Source organism: Carassius carassius, chromosome 23 (genome assembly GCF_963082965.1).
Source record: "Carassius carassius chromosome 23, fCarCar2.1, whole genome shotgun sequence".
NCBI classification, from domain to species: Eukaryota; Metazoa; Chordata; class Actinopteri; order Cypriniformes; family Cyprinidae; genus Carassius; species Carassius carassius.
In genome coordinates, this window is record NC_081777.1 from 16,261,284 (window position 1) to 16,280,155 (window position 18,872).

The 18,872-nt window shown below is 38.3% G+C and overlaps 1 protein-coding gene across 13 annotated transcripts in view; it reads right to left on the minus strand.

The window, feature by feature from the left end:
* Nucleotides 1–18,872, minus strand: part of LOC132101371 (ryanodine receptor 1-like) — a 110,599-nt gene that overhangs the window by 46,480 nt on the left and 45,247 nt on the right. For all 13 annotated transcript variants that reach the window (XM_059506284.1, XM_059506283.1, XM_059506280.1 and 10 more), the window contains 32 exons: nt 18,637–18,804; nt 18,391–18,512; nt 17,293–17,479; nt 17,056–17,191; nt 16,244–16,339; nt 16,004–16,122; nt 15,780–15,913; nt 15,403–15,644; nt 15,135–15,327; nt 12,723–12,939; nt 12,527–12,631; nt 12,314–12,417; nt 12,129–12,212; nt 11,880–12,039; nt 11,506–11,653; nt 11,148–11,353; nt 10,804–10,978; nt 9,576–9,784; nt 9,133–9,485; nt 8,909–9,038; nt 8,656–8,816; nt 7,590–7,752; nt 7,393–7,479; nt 7,055–7,281; nt 4,488–4,932; nt 3,838–4,398; nt 2,149–2,349; nt 1,949–2,060; nt 1,661–1,804; nt 1,297–1,570; nt 349–466; nt 31–163 (listed from right to left, as the gene is read on the minus strand). In XM_059506284.1, the coding sequence (XP_059362267.1) occupies nt 31–163; nt 349–466; nt 1,297–1,570; nt 1,661–1,804; nt 1,949–2,060; nt 2,149–2,349; nt 3,838–4,398; nt 4,488–4,932; nt 7,055–7,281; nt 7,393–7,479; nt 7,590–7,752; nt 8,656–8,816; nt 8,909–9,038; nt 9,133–9,485; nt 9,576–9,784; nt 10,804–10,978; nt 11,148–11,353; nt 11,506–11,653; nt 11,880–12,039; nt 12,129–12,212; nt 12,314–12,417; nt 12,527–12,631; nt 12,723–12,939; nt 15,135–15,327; nt 15,403–15,644; nt 15,780–15,913; nt 16,004–16,122; nt 16,244–16,339; nt 17,056–17,191; nt 17,293–17,479; nt 18,391–18,512; nt 18,637–18,804 (5,914 nt within the window). The remainder of the gene's footprint in view (nt 1–30; nt 164–348; nt 467–1,296; nt 1,571–1,660; nt 1,805–1,948; nt 2,061–2,148; nt 2,350–3,837; nt 4,399–4,487; nt 4,933–7,054; nt 7,282–7,392; nt 7,480–7,589; nt 7,753–8,655; nt 8,817–8,908; nt 9,039–9,132; nt 9,486–9,575; nt 9,785–10,803; nt 10,979–11,147; nt 11,354–11,505; nt 11,654–11,879; nt 12,040–12,128; nt 12,213–12,313; nt 12,418–12,526; nt 12,632–12,722; nt 12,940–15,134; nt 15,328–15,402; nt 15,645–15,779; nt 15,914–16,003; nt 16,123–16,243; nt 16,340–17,055; nt 17,192–17,292; nt 17,480–18,390; nt 18,513–18,636; nt 18,805–18,872) is intronic.

Here is an 18,872-nt window from a genome sequence, read left to right on the forward strand (position 1 = left end):
GTGTCAGTTAAGTTTTACAAAGCCACCAACCGAGTCCAATGCCACTGTTCTGCAGCAGGTATGAGAGGTGGTCAAACATGGAACGCTGATTCTGACGGCTGATCCTGCAGAAGTAGCACAGGAAGCGACAGCAACTAGTAACCATTTGCGGGAATCGTATTTCCTATAGACAGAAAAAAAGTTTGTGTCCCATTACATCAGTTTCAATGACCAAGGATTATTTTCCAAGAAAAACTATTTTAAACATTCAGTTATATATATTCAGTATATTCATATATATATATATATATATATATATATATATATATATATATATATATATATATATATATATAAACAGGAAAGTACCTTAGAGTCTCCTCCACCTCCCAGTACATTGACCATAACCTCCATGACCGTCTCATGCATGCCCAGAGCTCGCATCAGGTTAGGGTGCTGGTAGAACAACTTGTTGTTCATGACGTTCCTATGAGACAAGAGACAATATGCATTTGAAATAATACATATGATACAAAATATATGATGTCCAGTAAAAACATAATGACTCTGGAGAAGTTCAGGGAATGAGAACAAACAAGGTACATTACCATTTTTAAGAAATCAATACTTTTATTCGGACCACAAAACCACTCATAAGGTTTTTTTTTTTTTAAACTGAGATTTATACATCTGAATAAAAAAAGCTATATAAAAATAATAATAAAAGATATATAAAAGATGTGAATAAATAAGCTTTCCATTGATGTATGGTTTGTTAAGACAGGACAAAATTTTGACAGATACAACTATTGGAAAATCTGGAATCTGAGGGTGCAAAAAAAATCAAAACTTTTAAATCGCATTTAAAAGTAGTCCAAATGAAGTTCCTAGCAATGCATATTACTAATAAAAAATTATGTTTTGATATATTTACGGTAGAAAAATACATATCTTCATGGAACATGATCTTTATGTAATATGCTAATAATTTTTGGCATAAAAGAATAACTGATAATTTCCAGGGTCCAGGGTCATATATTAGAAGGATTTCTGAAAGATCATGTGTCACTGAAGACTGGAGTAATGGCTGCAAAAAAATTAAGCTTTGTTTTATATATATATATATATATATATATATATATATATATATATATATATATATATATATATATATATATATATATATATATATATATATATGTATATATATATAATATTTCACAGTATTACTGTTTTTACCATGTTTGTATCAATTAAACACAGCCTGTACATGGATTTGAAAAATAGGATATATATCCAGGTTTTTGATGTACCAACCCAATGCTCTGAATCATAAGCCTCTCCTCTTCCGGGCCCATCTGGACAATGAGAAGAGAACGGATCTGTCCCAGGCACTCTAGCAGGTCCATTGTGTCCTGTATGGACACACCGCTGATGGCATAGGCCTTTGGCAGGGCACGGATCAGCTCTCCCAGAGCATCATACTGACGATGAAGAAGACTGAACATGAGCCGCACCAGCTCAGGGTTCTGAATAAAGGACTCCTGTGCCCAGTGGATCATTGTGTGGGATATCAGTTCCTGTAAAGTACCTGAGACATAAAATATTGATCTATAACTACATTCATTTGATGAGGTCAAACTGAACGACCTTCTCAAGATGTTTTACTTCATTTACTCACTAGGTTTGGGCTCTTCCTCTGGTTCTGGTTCCTCTTCCTCCTCTTTCTTCCTTAAGGTCTTTATCTTCTCCACTAAACTGAGCAGTCGCCCTCTCAGAGATGCCTCTACTTCTTCCTCCTCTGCTTCTTCTTCTACGTGGACACCTGCGGTACAAAAATCAACAGAAACTGAATTAGTTTTAGAGAATTTGATCACAAGATGATTTTGCAACAGCAGCTGCTTGGTGTTTAGTTGTTGTAATGTGGCCATAAGGTTGATTTTTTTTGTTAGATATTTTGAACACTGACCACAGTGATTCAGCAGCTCATCGTGGAAATTCAGGAGGGTTTCCCGCACTTCCTCTGGTACAGGGCAATCCTCTTCTTCTGGGCTGTGCTTGAAGTTAGTCAACAGCAAAATCTACATATATGCACAAAATCAGTGATTGGTCACCCTGAAAGCAATTCTAATCATAAGTGGATTTAAAGTGAAGAGTTGTTTATTATACCTGTTCCAAAGGAGGAGAGCGAAACTCTCTGGTCCTGCGAGCGGTCTCTGCAGCAGACATTGTAAATGCTCTCATTAAGTCATTGTATCGTTCACGTTGGTTTGACTGGATCTGCTGTACAAATTTATCAGAGAATGCCAAAATTGCCTCAACTCTGTGTCTGAGCTCACAGTCACAGAAATACTGTAGAAGGGTACACATCTGAAAGAGAGGGAGAGTATTGGCAGTATTAATACAATTACATTTAGTCATTTTGCAGACACTTTATCAAAAACGGCTTACAATCGGGGGATACATGAAGTGATTCTTCTTAAAGAGGCAAACAGACAAAGGAAGTGCTTGTAATACCTAGTTTGAGACATTGTTCAAATAAGTACAAGCTAGAAAAAGAAGGATTAATAAAGAGAAAGGTGTTTTTTTTTTTTGTTTTTTTTACGATGAAGCAGAGTAGTTTAGAAAGAGATGAGTTTTCAGCTTTCGCTTGAAAATAGTCAGGGATTCAGCATTCCAGATAGGGGTGGGAAGATCATTCCACCAGCCAGGAATGGTGAACGAGAATGTTCTGGAAAGTGATTTTGAGTCTCGCTCTCTGATGGTACCATGAGGCGTCGCTTACTAGTGGATCTGAGACTTCTGGAGGGGATGTAGACTCGTAATAGTGAGTGGAAGAAGGCTGGTGCTGAGCCTGTGGCTGTTCTATATGCAAGCATCAATGTCTTGAACAGTGCAAGGAGATTAAGAGAGGTGTAACATGGGGCTCTTTTGGGTTTGTTGAAGACCAGTCGTGCCGCTGCACTCTGAATCATTTGTAGAGGTTTGATTGTGTTTGATGGAAGTCCAGCCGGAAGAGCATTGCAGTAGTCCAGCCTAGAAATGACAAGGGCCTGGATAAGAAGTTGTGCAGCATGCTCCGTTAGAAAGGGCCTGAACTTTCTAATGTTGTGCAATGCAAACCTGCAAGATCAAGAGGTTTGCAATGTGGTCTTTGAAGGTCAATTGGTTATCAAAGGTTACACAAAGATTTCTGACCGAAGTTGATGGGGAAATTGTAGAAGAGCCAAGCTGGTGGCAGGGAAGACAAGAAGCTCAGTCTTTGCCTGACAAAAATTATTTGCCTCTAATAAAACATAAAATCTAGAGAATATACACATAATATACAGTACATAAAATAATATTACATTTATATTCTAGGCATATAAAAATATGTAGACAGACAGTCAAAAAGATAAACAAAGAGAGATGGAGGGAAAGACAAAAAAGTGAAAGTGACATACATCCAAGTATGGTGACCCATACTCAGAATACGTGCTCTGCATTTAACCCATCCAAAGTGCACACACACACACCGTAAACACACACAGTGCTGGTTTGGTGTCTTGCTCAAGGACACCTAAGTCGTGGTATTGCCGGCCCGAGACTCAAACCCACAACCTTAGGGTTAAGAATCAAACTCTCTAACCACTAGGCCACGACTTCCCAAGGTCTGTATAATGATAGATAGATAGATAGATAGATAGATAGATAGATAGATAGATAGATAGATAGATAGATAGATAGATAGATAGATAGATAGATAGATAGATAGATAGATAGATAGATAGATAGATAGATAGATAGATAGATAGATAGATAGATAGATAGATAGATAGATAGATAGATAGATAGATAGATAGATAGATAGATACTTGCCTGAAGTTTGACAGACTCTGGCAGCTTCATTTGAAGCAGTCCCTCCTCTGGAGCCTCCTCTTCCTCCTCCTTGGCCTCCTCGCCTACTTCTTCTGCCTCCTTTTCCTCCTCTGCTTTTTCTCCATTCACCTTCTCTCCCTCCTCCTCCTCTACTGCCTTCTCAACCTCTTCTCCTTCCTGTCCCTCCTCCTTCTTTAGAGCTTTTAGCTCCTCATCCTCCTCCTCCTCCTCCCCAACTCCCTCATCCACGGCTTCCTCTTCTCCTTCAGCCGCTTCTTCTTTTTCTTTCACCTCCTCTCCTTCCTCCTTGGGAGCAGCTTCCTCTTCTGGTTCCTCTGTCTCTCCTGCCTCCTCTTTCTTTCCGAACACATTGGGATCAATCATCTTGAGAATGTGCTTGACGTCTTCATCGTTGAAGATGCCCATTATGAGGAGGGTGCTGATCAGTTTGAGAATAGGAACGAAGTGAAACTCAACGCTGCCCCCAACAGGATCACGCATGGCCTGGCTGCCATCGAACACGGCTTCAGTAAGCATGTTTAGAGCCTTGGTCTTCAGCTCCTGTAAGGAATGAAAGAGTGCAGATGTTAACAAAGAGATGATCTGTGTACCAACAATCAGTTTTGAACTCCATGGTATCCTCATCATACCTGCAGAGGAATGATGGGGCTTATGGTGTACAGATCTGGGTCGGTACCCACAAAGTTGATGGGGGAGAAGTGTAGCTTGGGTCTGAGGCAGGTCGTGAGACCCACTCCTGGCAGGTCATTGGCTGCCTCTGCATCGGGGAAAAGCGTGATGCTCAGCGTCTCTTTTGTCATGGGAACAATAAACTCACGATTGGTTCCCAGGCGGTTACGTTTGGCTGACTCCAGGTGGATACTGATCAGAAGGTCGTAGTAGCCACTGCGGAGGGGGCCAGGCAGATAGGTGTTCTCGATAGCGTAGAAGAGCTGTGATTCGTCCACGTGGCTGCAGAGGGCATGGGCCACACGGTTGTTGCCCAATGCACACACAGCACAATAAAGCATGAGAGTGTGATAGTGGAACTTCAGCAAGTCATGCTGTTCAGACAGTTCCAAGATGTCGATACACCTGCACATGAGAGAGAAACACATCCACTAATGAACAACACACAACTAGAAAAAAAAAATTGGCAAGACAAACTTTAATGTTGGCTTGAGAAAGTCTGGCCAGAAAGAAATTTAGAAGATTTTAATGGTGTAGTATGTTAAAGGGTTAGTTCACCCTCACCCTCATGTCGTTCCAAACCCCTAAGACTTTTGTTTATCTGTGGAACACAAATATATATATAGAATATAAAATCTATATATAATACATTTTAACATGGACTATTTTAATGATGTCTTTACTACCTTTATGGGCCTTGAATGTGTTTTCTGCATTGCTGTCTATGCAGGGTCAGAAAGCTCTCGGATTTCATCAAAAATATCTTAATTTGTGCTCCGAAGATGAACAAAGGTCTTACAGGTTTGGAACGTCAAGAGGGTGAGCAATTAATAACAGAATATTCATTTTTGGGTGAACTATCCTTACTATTTAATATTGTTCAGCAAGTGGTTGAAATGGGTACTGCAATCCAAACTGAAAGTATTCGAGAGAGTTGTTTCTCCCGCCCCCTTCTCCTCAGGTTATGGAAGTTACTATTGTGCTCAGGGTGCTATGCAGTTGTCAGGATGTTCTGAGTGTTACTGTGAGGTTGCTAAGGTTGTTTGGGTCATTGTTGGGTGGATTGCTATGGTGTTGCTATGGTGTTCTGGGTGGTTGGTAAGGTTTTCTGGATCATTGCCAAGATGTTGCTCTGCGTTTGGTAACGTGTTTTGGGTGTTTTTGTTATGAGGTTGCTAGGGTGTTGCTATGTAGTTAATATGGTGCTGTTTTGCAGTTGCTAGGGTGTTCCAGGTGGTTAATAAGGGTTTTGCTGGGTCACTGCTATGGTGTTGCTATTTGCTAGGGTGTTCTAAGGATGTATCTTAATCAGCTCCTTTGTTCAGTAGTAAGGGCACTGATCAGGGAGTCAGACATTTTAAGGGCTGTCTCAATCGCAAAATCATTCCAGTACACTGGAATGTTCGCTCCCTGAAAAATCCCACAATGCACGACAAATACTAGGGTGCATCGGGGCACACTATGCTCCCTTACTGGAAATAACGTTACATTTCTGAAGCATTAACACACAAGAACATAAACCACACAAGCCAACTCGATAAATATTATGACTTGATAAGATTTGATAAGACGGACCATTTTTTTGTATATTTTATCATAAACACACATCACTAGACAGGTTATGAACATATCTAATGTGATCTAATCTAACATGATTTAAAATTAATGTCCGGTGAAATGTTGTAAGAACGTGTAACAGAAGCGATGTGTTTAAAGAGAATAACAATAATATAAAAATTATATTGACCCTGCCTGTTGTTTATTAATTCCTGTGATAAAGTTCTACTATGCTGTCCGTTGATGCTATACGTAATCATTGGAGTAAGTCTGTAAGTCAGTGGAATTCGAGTGATCACTGTCCCAACATGCAGTGAGTCAGGGAACTGAATTTGTGTACACAATCTACTGATTCATGAGCTAGGGAGTCGATTGAGACGCACCCTGAGTGATTGCTATTTGGTTTCTAGGGTACAGCCATGTGGTTTATAGGGTGTTCTTGGTGGTTGCTAGGCAGTTGCTAGGGTGTTCATGATCATTGCTATGGTGTTGTTATGCAGTTTCTAGGGTGGCTTTCTGGGCGGCTGCTAGGTGGTTATTAGGGTGTTCTAGATTGTTGCTACATGGTTGCTAGGGTGTCCTGGATGATTGTTAGAGTGTTCATAGTCACAGCTTGGTGGTTAACAGGGTGCTGCTATGCAGTTGCTAGGGTGTTCTGGATGTTTGCTAATGTTTTTGCTGGGTGGTTGCTAGGGTTCTGTTAATTGTTTGCTAAGATGTTCTGGGTGGTTGGTAAGTAGTTGCTATGGTGCTAATGGTCATTGTTAGGTGGTTGCTAGAGTGTTGCTATGTGTTTGCTAGGGTTTTATAGGGTGTTGTTTCTACTTTCTAGGGTGTTCTGGGTGGTTGCTGACCAGCTTGGCCAGTCTAGGAGACCAGTTTAAAACAGCTTAGGCTGGTTTTTGCTGTGTTTTTTTTTCCTGTGGGGTAATGTTTTCAAATTATTATTATTTTTTTCGTTCTCTTGTACCTGTTCTCTTCAGGTATATGCAGAGCCATCATGGTGAGAGGCTCTGTACATTCCACCATCCAGCCATGCCTCTCGCTCACCCGCCCCACTTTTGGATCCAGGAAGTGGTTAGGCATCCGGCTCCAGATCACAGGGGTCAACATCTGAACATCCAGCCGAGGAGGACACTGGGGCACCGGGTTCTTGCGCTCACTACGGAACATGGCTGCCGAAAGAGGCATGATATTCTATGGGATGGAGAAAGGAAGTGAGAAATTTAAGGCTACAAATGTTTAGTAAAAATATTTCTAAAAGAAAGCTGATGACTTTCAGTGCCAGAAATAGAGGATAGTGCAGACCTTGAGTTTTCCGAGTTCCAGCTGCAGCATGTTCTGGCTGGTCGGCAAAACAAACACAGCTGGAAACAACTTAGTGTTGGGCTCCACCTGATAAAGCATATGTATAAATATGAGTTCGTATTAAGAAAAGGCACTCCTAACAGGGACTTTTTAAGTGCCACTACAGTTCCTCCTTTAAAGAGAGAAGCTTCACTTACCTGGTAGAAAGTGTTGATCTCTTTCCCATTGGCTGTGAAATTCATGAGTCCTGTTGCCAGGTCAACCAAGCAACCAATCACCACATCCTCCTGGCTGAACCTCTGCTGGGTGCTGCTGCCAAACTCTCCTCCCCACACCATATAGCAATTACTCCTCCTCATACTGATAAGCAAACATAACATTCTAAGTTTTCTTGAGTAAAGAAATAAATATTTGTAGCTTAATCAAAATTATAAAATAAAACTGTCAAAGTTTGTGCTTTCTTTCTTTCTTCATAATGAGAAATTTTATTGAGAAAGGATGAATACGTTTCTATTTTAAAATTATATTTTAAATAAATGTTATTCTTTTCAAATAAATGGTGTTTCTTGGGCACCGAATCAACACATAAGAAGGATTTCTAAAGGATCATGTGTCACTGAAGAGATTTCAGCTTTGACATCACAGCCATTAATTATATTTTATAATATATTTAAACAGAAAATAATCATTTTAAATTGTAATGATATTTTACTGTTATTTCAATAAAATAAATGCAGCCCTGGTAAGCATAAGAGACACTATATATATATATATATATTGTGAGATTTGTGCTTAATATAAGAACTATTTTCCAATGGCAAAAGAAATTCAAAATATATTCTCTGAACAAAAAATACATTTTAATTAGGTTCTCAAATACATTTATCTTGTTTCAAGGTTGTTTAGATTTTTATTCAAAATCTTATTTTATTAAAAAAAAAAAATTCTAGATCCCAAAGGTTTAAATGTATGTTGTACGGTACATGCAAAATACTACACTGAAAATATGATAAAAGTAGGCATTACACTTTAAAATCTTTTCTTTTTTTTCACTCCCAAAAATATTCTGATGGTTGGTGACTGAACTAGGCCACTGGTGCACTGCTCATCAAAACCGATATTCACCTACATCACCTCACTATACCGAACATTTAATTTTAAATAAATGCTTCTCCATACTGCAGCTTCTTGTATTTGCCCTTGTTAGCCCACATTTCAGTAATTTGACATGGCAGATCAGTGAGCTGAATTTTTATATCTCACCTGTCATGTATATTGCCCTTGTCATCACCAACAGTGACAGTGACAGTGCGGACCTTAGACAGGTCAAAGTTGAGGTCATACATGTGGAAGTCTGGGGTGACCCAACCCACCCATACCCCGCTAGGTTCTTGACCGGCGAAGATACGGACTGAGTAATAGTACTGCACAGTTGATACAGGGAGAGAGAAGCATAAGTCAAAAAACAAGAGCGAAGAGTGTGTTATATATAACAGATCTTGTAATGAACACTGACTGTGGTCGTATTGAGGATGATCTCTGGGTCATCACGATCATCAGGCACCACATCCTCAAACAAACGGGGCATAATAGGTTGAGGTGGAGGAGGAGTGATCATGGCTGCCTTTTTAGCTTTAAACAAGAAGCTGAGGGGATAATTTGGAGGTTGTTTTTCAACATTTTACATTTTTTAAATATACAAATATTCGCATAAACTTAATAAAAGTCCTCAGATCTCACCCTTTCTTCTTTCCTTTCTCGGATGCAGTGTCTTTGTCATTTTCCTTAATGCTTGGGATATCTTTGGGCACGGATGGCTCCTTTTCCTTCTCCTCCTGCTCTTTGCGACTGGCTGACTTCTTCAGCACCTCAAAGTCAGAGTTGGGGTCTACCTCCAGCACCTCATCTTCAGGGATGGTGAGGGTTCGTGTGAGGGGGGTAGTGCCTGCTGGCACCTTAAAGGTCAGGTGGAACTCTACAGGCATGCTCAGTCTGAAGAACATCATGTCTGTGTTGGCATTTTGGGATCCAAAAGTCTTGTGGGTTATTTTAATACAGGGGGCGCTGTCTACGGTTCCATCCACACGAGAGACCTACAGGTCACAGGAAGACAGTAAAAAGGTTGATATGTATATTTTATCTATATCTTAAGACTCAACTAAATGACAAAATAATTACAGTACCTCAATGTGGTTGTGGTCGGTGGGCACTGGAACATACTGGGGGAGGCTCTTACTGAACCACATTGTGATGTCTCTCTTCATGTTGATGGCGAATGGCTCAAAGCCTTCTTGGAGCCCGCAGATGGCAAAGTAGCGTAGGCTGCTAACATTCTGACCCAGGTTAATACGGCCAACCTGAGAAAGACCCAAAGTGCAGACCGGAATAAAACCTGGAGGGAGAAGAACAAAGAGAAGAAGCTGATTTAGTAGTGTGTGTGTGAGTGTGTGTGTGGGGGGGGGGTTAATACAACATAGTATCGCAACATTTTGAATGGCAATATTGTTTATCTTTTATTATATACATTGCAAATGTGAATTGAACTTTTGATACTACAATAATAATTGCTTTTTCAGTCTATAGTGCTGTTTTTTTTTTTTCATAGATGGAGGCATCTGAGAAATAAATCAGAAAGCCTCCTGTGATTAAATCTCCGGAAATACTACGAACATGAGGACTCACCTCATGCTCCACCGTACAGAGATAGCATCAGCCTTAGCAAAGGGTGGCAAAGTTGACAATAAATCAGCTACTTTTGGGACTTTTTCCACTATTAAATCATAATGTATGGTGTTTGTGATGCTTAATAAAACATAAACTTTAAACGAGTTCACATGCAAATTTAAAGGTTTCTGTAGTCATGAAATGGCCTACTAAAGCCACGTTCACCCTATTTAATGCCAAACGGGATTCATTATTGCATATCTTATGCCAAAATTGTCGTCAACATCAAAGGTGTCATATTAGATTTTGATGAAAAAACCCAGAGAATAACTTAAGTTTTACCCCCCCCCCCCCCATGGGTAAAAAGATATTTAATGGCTTAAAATGTAGCATATTAATCATATAGACATTTTTTGTCATTTTGGAGCCAAACAATAAATCAATAAAAAAAAAAATAGATTTTGTGTTTGATGGGGAAAAGAAAATATAATCCATATATTATCTGGACTGGAATCCCTTTCTTTAAATGTAAAAAAGAAAAAAAAAAGTAAATTATCATATAAACAGCTTTTTAAATCCAAGAACCAGGACTGATCTATGAAAAGAAACCTTGTGAAACTCATTCAAAAACTAACTACAGACTTTTTCTGACAAGCTAAATGACTGCTTATTAAACAAAACACATTATCCTTCAAAACAACTCATTGAAACCCCATTGATGAACAACGTTATAGCCTAAATCCTCACCGTCTCCAATCTCAATGTCTTTGAAAGCCATTTCAGAGCCAGAATCACTGATCAGCATCTCTCCATTAAGAGTGAACATAATGTTCATTTCTGTGAGGTCTATCATGCACCCGACCACATCACCAGACTGCCATTGACGGCCAAATGGCTCATTACCAATGTGCCATCGCTGAGCCTGAAGGAAGAGCAGAGGAGAGTAAATCAGTGTTTATTGCAGCTATCCAAAATAGTTTGTCAGCAACTTGTGCGGCACACAAAATGTATTGGTCCAATTAGCTGGAAAGATAGCCTACAGCCTGGTACCATAAAACACATCAGAATGAGATTAATATGACACCACTGACCCTGTTTCCATTAAAGACATAGGCCAGCTCATCAGAACCAAGCTCAACGTCAGGGCGGACGTTCGGTCGAGCCCAGCCAACTCTCATCTCTCCTGTGGTTACGGCCTCAAACTCAAAGTACCATTTTCCTGAGGTAACAGCATACTGCTTCTCTGCCCTGAAGATGCGCACTTTATCTCCACGAGTGTTCTCATCACCAAGACCACCTGTGGGGAAAAAGAGAAATTAGGACTGCAAAAACGATACAGATACTGTACCAACACATATGTATCTGAAGTTGGGCAATGACTTCATTAAGGTCTGTTCCATATTTGTGATGCTAATAGTGATAGTAGATGAGAGGAGAGCAAAGACTCACTGCTCTCCTGATCTGGGGGCTCGATGTTGTATCCATAGCCAATCAGAGTGCGCACAGCGTTGTTCACACTGTCTCTGTTCGTCTTCTTGGTTCTCTCATCCAGGAGGTTGTAAGGTACCAGACGAGGGTTACGCTTATTCAAAATATCCTGAGGGTCACAAAGTTAGTGACAAAGAGTAACATTGTAATATAGCAACATTTATTTTTCCTTAATTTTTTTTATACACTGTACTGTTATATTAACCTGAAATTAAGTTTCTGTAAACCAGTTAAACAAAAACTAGTTAACACAGCGACTGAGGATGATCGAGGACAATTTTCTCACTTAAAAACATGTTTTATTGTGACAGAGTCAGCATTGTATCCACATCTACCTGCACAATGCTGTAGGTCCATCCTTGTCTCACTCTGTCCCGTGCCCAAACATTATGCCCATTTTCTGCCAACTTCTCGACCAATTGGTTCTGATTGGGTGTCAGTTTGACATGGCTGAGGTCTAGAGGAGCAGGCTTGAACCCACTGCTCATCACATAACTGACCAAGATAAGGAAAAACATGAAAACCAAAACACTATACATTATACAAGACAAAAACCTGGGTGTTTTTTTTTTTGGTTTTATTACGTTTTGGGCAATTTTATCTTCCTCAGATTCTCCTCTGCTTTCTCATCTCCCATGCCTACATGGCAGCCCAAAGCTAAGAGGGTTCTGGAGAGGTCAAGGAGAGAAAAAGTTGGTGTATAAATGGGATGGACAGATGGATGCATAAGCAATGAACTTTAGACATTTGATATTCAACAGAAACTCACTTCAAGGTCTCTCCAGACATCTGGAGGTTATAATTCTTCTCAGGTTCTGGAAGACTCTGAAAGTCCACCAGACATGGGTGCAACTTCTTATTATCATCCCTGAACTGAGAGAGAGAGCATTTAACTTTAATAAGGATGTTGATTTTCTATGTACAGTATGCTTGTGTTTGGGTTGGTGTATATTTGAGAAAGACAGAGAAAGAAGGTTCTCACCACTCCATAGGTCCAACCCTGCTCAATACGAGTCACAGCCCAGAGCTCATGAATGTTTTCTGCAAGCTTCTCTCTGATCCGCTCCAAATGAGGAGGTAGAACAATCTACAAATGATATAACATACACAGTACATAGACTGAGTCGAAGTGTTTTTGGCAAACTACAGTGGAGTTGTATGTGGTTAGTTTAATTTACCTGGGCAGTGTCAACGGGACAGGGAGTGAATGAAGTGTGCGTGAGGGACTGCGTGGGGCCCAGCAGGTTTCTGACTCCATTAAAGTCATGTTTATACTCCTTAATAGGCTCAATGCGCATTCTATCTTTGGGGAGAAGAGCTTCATAACATGGTGAGTAACCAGGAGGAGGCAAAAACTTAAAATCCCCATGGCGACCACCCAAAAGGAAGCGAGCTCTGAAAATTAAATGGAAAGATTTTAGTTTTTTGTTGTTTTCATTTATTATTCTCTGTCTAGATTTTTGGATTTGGACAGATTTTTAAATGTTGAAAAGTGCTCACCAATGCTGCCTTTATTTGGTTAACAAAACTATAAAACAGTCAACTTGTTAAATATTATTAAAATAAAAAAAATGTATATTTATTTATTTACAGTCATTGCTACAGTCTTCTACTGTGGCCCAGTGGTGCACAACACAATGGAAACAAGCCACAAGACAACAAAATTAGCACAACAGAAAAGAAATAAGTCACAACACAATGGAAATTAGCACAACACAATGGAAATAAGCCACAACAGAAGCAAGTTGCAACACAACGGGAACAAGGCGCAACAGAACAAAATTAACACAAAACAACAGAAATAAGACGCAACACAACGAAATGAGCTCAACTCAACAGAAACAAGCCACAACACAAAATAAATAAGCCACAACACAACAGAAACAAGTCGCAACATAACGGAAACATGGCGCAACACAACGAATCAACATAATTAAGCCACAACACAACAGAAAGAAGTCGCAACATAACGAAAACAAGGCGCAACACAACGAATCAACATAATTAAGCCACAACACAACAGAAAGAAGTCGCAACATAACGGAAACAAGGCGCAACACAACGAATCAACATAATTAAGCCACAACACAACAGAAAGAAGTCGCAACATAACGAAAACAAGGCGCAACACAACGAATCAACATAATTAAGCCACAACACAACAGAAAGAAGTCGCAACATAACGGAAACAAGGCGCAACACAACGACTCAACATAATTAAGCCACAACACAACAGAAAGAAGTCGCAACATAACGAAAACAAGGCGCAACACAACGAATCAACATAATTAAGCCACAACACAACAGAAAGAAGTCGCAACATAACGGAAACAAGGCGCAACACAACGAATCAACATAATTAAGCCACAACACAACAGAAAGAAGTCGCAACATAACGGAAACAAGGCGCAATACAAAAAGATTAGCACAACAAAACAGAAATAAGTCACAACACAACAAAATTAGCACAACACAATGGAAAAAGCAACAACAAAATGAAATTAGCACAACAGAAATAAGTCACAACACAACAAAATTAGCACAACACAATGGAAAAAGCAACAACACAGCTAAATTAGCACAACACAATGAAATTAGTCATTGTGTTGTGATGATTTCATTGTGCTGTGGAGATTGCATTATTATTTCACATACTTAGCGTACACTTAAATTTTTTGCACATAATATACCTGTACATACATAAATGCTCATTGTAATATACCTGCCATACATTGTCAATTTGTATATTGTCATTCCTTACCTACCTATTTGTATTTTTTTGTATTTTTTTATTCCTTATTGTGCTTTTTGTTCTGTCGCTGTCATTATGTTGCACTGCGGAGCTTCTGTCACGAAAAAACAAATTCCTCGTATGTGTGAACATACCTGGCAATAAAGCTCATTCTGATTCTGATTCTGATTATGTTGTGCACTGCTGGACCTCCTTAATTTTCACTGTCACATGATTCTTCAGAAATCATTCTAATGCTGATTTAGTGCTCAAGAAACATTTCTTACAATATTTATTTGTGGAAATGTTTTTTTCAGGATCATTTAGTAAAGTTCAAAAGAATAGCATACAGATTAAACAAGTATTTTGAAGCATTATAAATGATTTTAACGTTTACTTTTGATCAATTTAATACCCTTCAATTTCTTTAAAACAATATATATATATATATATATATATATATATATATATATATATATATATATATATATATATATATATAATGTGCAAAATCGGAAGCTATATTTTCTTACAAAATAAACAACACTTTGCTTTAGGAGGCCTTTATTAACCCCTAGGAGCAATGTGGGACACTTTTTTTGATGGATGGATGAGATTTATTGGACTTCTTTTGTACTACTGAAAAATAACACCCATTCACTGCCATTATAAAGCTTGGAAGAGCAAGGACATTTTTTTATATAACTTTGATTGGATTCGTCTGAAAGAAGAAAGTCATGTACTGTACACCTACAGTACGATGACTTGAGGGCGAGTAAATCATGGGGCAATTTTCATTTTTGGAGGAACTATCCTTTTAAAATAAGGTTATGTAATATAAAACAGTAATGTTAATTACTTCACTCCAGCAGAGAAGCTAATGACGGGAAAGAAGAGGCCATCTACATTGAAGTTCTCAAACATTCCCTGGACTGGATGGCCATTGATACGGAAGGAGATACTGGGCACACTCAGATCCAGACAGCAGCTCACAACATCATCTGCTGCCAGGATGTGCTGGTTGGGCGAAGCAACCTGACGTGGCACATGACCTACACAGAGCAAAAATATGGTTTAAGGACCACAAACACTCACACATATAGAATATAGAAGATCGCCACACTAACCTGACCACAAATGAAGGCCATCAAAACCATAAGAATATAGGTCATCGCCCACACCGTTGCCGCCCCATCCCTCTCCTCCTCCTGGGTATGGACTGAAGCCCTCAGTCAGAGCCCAGCCAACTCGCAGATGGCTAGCCTGAGCTGTCACATATGGTTCCACATAGTCTACCATCACCTCAAAGTACCACTTCTTATACTGTGTAGAACCTTCACAAGTCCCCAAGAAGATATCGGGCCTCACGCTACAAGAAGTAAGTCACATTTATGTAGTTACAGGGTTTTAAATCTTTTCAAATTCTTTGAAAACAAAAGCTGCAGTAAAAGAAAACAAGGTGCAATGTAGCATTTTTAATTGGATGAAAAGCAACAGATATTACCTTGATACATAGTTAACTATGTTAGTCTGCAGCAGGAGGTCACGGCCCGGAAGCAGATTTTCTGTGATGAGGTTTTGATTGGACCTCACAGCAACACCGTTACACACACACAGAGAACGCAATACATCTAAAACCTGTCCGGATAAAGGGAGAGGACAGTGAGATCTTCAATGCATAGCAAAATGATAAATGTTAGTTGACCTAAATCACATTTGCAGTCAGACCTTATGGTTTCGACCGTGCTTGTCCAAGAGAGAAATTATAGACTTGATGTGATTCTCCTGAATGATGTTCAAGACTTCAGGACTTTCAATCAAAACACAATACAGCACCTCTAGGATGCCTGCAGGCAAACAGATAAGAAAGAAGTATGAGAGCAAGAAGTATGTGGCAAGGTTTAAAAAGGTTGTTAGTCATTTTGTGGCATTTTTTGACCGTGTGCTCGAGGAAGGTTTTATATATACCTGAAGAAGCTTCCAGACGATCCAGTTTACTAACCAGCCAGTCCAGGTTATCGCAAAACAGAGCACAGTTAGAACGGTTTCCTCTTATCAGCGATGCTGTGAAAATAGAGACACATTCAAAATATAATCCATCAATCTGATAAAAAAGGAAATCAACTGAAGAATGGATGAAACAGAAATAATACATATATTTTTAATAAAGTATGCTTTGTAGATGCTATTCAATAAGTCTTTTGTGCTCATCATGGCTGCATTTAGTTAATCAGAAATACAGTAAAAACAGAAATAATCCGAAATATTATTACAATTTAAAATGACTATTTTCTATTTTAACATATCTATATATATATATATATATATATATATATATATATATATATATATATATATATATATATATATAAATTATTATTATTAACTTTATTTGGAGTACTACTATTTCTTAATATTAAGCCTAATTTGTGTTTTAATGTCACTATAAATGAAGATTTTATGATTTTTAAAAAATACTATCATCTTTAAATGCAAGATATTTAAAGTGTAGCTGAAGTATACTTGCAATTGTTTCACTTCAGCACAATCAAATATACTTCAGTATATCTTTAGTTCTTTAGACTTCAGCACTGCTTCCTCACAATTATATTGCATTAAGCACAAAATCAGCATTTTTTTCTGAATGATCATGTGACAGTAATACATTTCATTTTAAAAGGGAAAAGAGAACGTCTTTTACTGTATTTTTGATCATATAATTTCAGTCTTGGTGAGCATAAGACTTCTTTCAAAAACATGAAACATTTATATTTGGTCACCAAGCAGTTCATAGAGCAGGTTGACAATCTCTTTCCAGGATTCAGCAGCTTCCTCTCCGGCAAACTCAGAGAAGTGTGCAGCAGTGTTGTAGACATTCAGGCGGTCAATACACTCCAGCACGATGGTGATCATCCCCTGCAACAGAAAAGAGGCGTTAATTAAAGGGGATCAGGGCTGACTGTCAACACACACACACACACACACACACACACACACACACACACACACACACACACCTCTTCTTGGAAAAGGTTCTGTCGGTTGCGTAGAGAGCGCAGCTTGGTCTGTTTCTCCTCGTGTTCCAGCTCCTCCTCTGGAGGCCGGAAGTAATGGATCAGATCCTGCAAGGACAGGATCACTCCATCCAATGGCAAGGACACCGGACCGGGGGATTTGTTCTTCCCACTCAAAGAGTCCAGACCTCTGATGTACAAGAGAGAGAAGAGGATGCATGCAGATTCACACACACAAGAAAATATAAGGCAACTGTCTACAAATATTATCTTAAATAATCAGTCTGAATAGGCTAATTGTCAGAGCTTTTCAGTAAGTTTTTTTTACTCCTTTTCCATATATATGATATGACATTTTTACACACACACACACACACACACACATATATATATATATATATATATATATATATATATATATATATATATATATATATATATATATTATTTTTTTTTTATTAAGATGATGTAAAACAATAAAAAAATTATGAAATTGTTTATTACTTGCAAAACAAAAGTTTGGTGTCAGTAAGATTTCTTAAAGAAGTCAAAGAAGTCTATAACATTATTGTAAAACAATAAAAAAATATATTTAATAAAAATTCTAATTTAATTCTATTTTAATATACTGCAAAATATTATTTAAACATTTTACCCAGTCTTATATGTAATTATCAAATCAAAAGATCCTTCAGAAATCAATTCATATTCTGCTTTAAAAAACTTCATCAATATTGAAAACAGTTATACATAAAAAAATACATATATAGAAACCGTTATATATGTATACATATTATTTTTGTGGAAACCATTTTAATTTTCAGTTCAAAAGAACAGAATTATTATATAATTTCATTATTTATTTATTCTTATTTTTTTATTAATGTCTTGCTTAATAAAAGTTTATAAAAGTACTGCACCAAAGTTATGCATAATTAAATGTCATATTGCTCATAGTTTCACTTTTTTATCAAACAATAGATAGTAACAATAGAATATCACCAAATTATTTTTCTGCCTGTAAAGTATTACACATTATTCTGTGACTGAATAATACACAGTATAAATGAATGTTAGATCGTATGCGATGTACAGTCGTACTTGATAAACTGTGTAAAAAGGCCTATGGTGCTGTAGATCATACGAGCAGCCTGAGACTCTTCCATCTGAGAGCGAGAGCAAGTCAGTGCATCATCCATGTGGCCCTCTTGATGTAATATGGCCTGAGAGAAAGATAAAGAAAGTTTGGATTTAATGTACGATCATAAGAAATGCAATAGTTTGAAAGGCTTGACATCAGGTGTGTGAGTGGGTATCATGTGGTTTGTAGTTCAGCGAGCTTCATACCCTTCTCTTCATGGTTCCCAGACGAGCCGCTTTAGCATCTAAAGCAGCGTATGTGAGCCACAACCCTGTGGAAAGATGCTGCATAAAACACATGGACTCGCCATACTTGATCTCCGGAACACCCATTCCTTCCACGTCTCGCTTCTTCTGAGCCCCCTCCACTTTCTCCTATTCTCCAGGAATGAGAAATGCCAGTAGAATTCGATAACTAGTCAAATAAAAAGCATATATTTTCT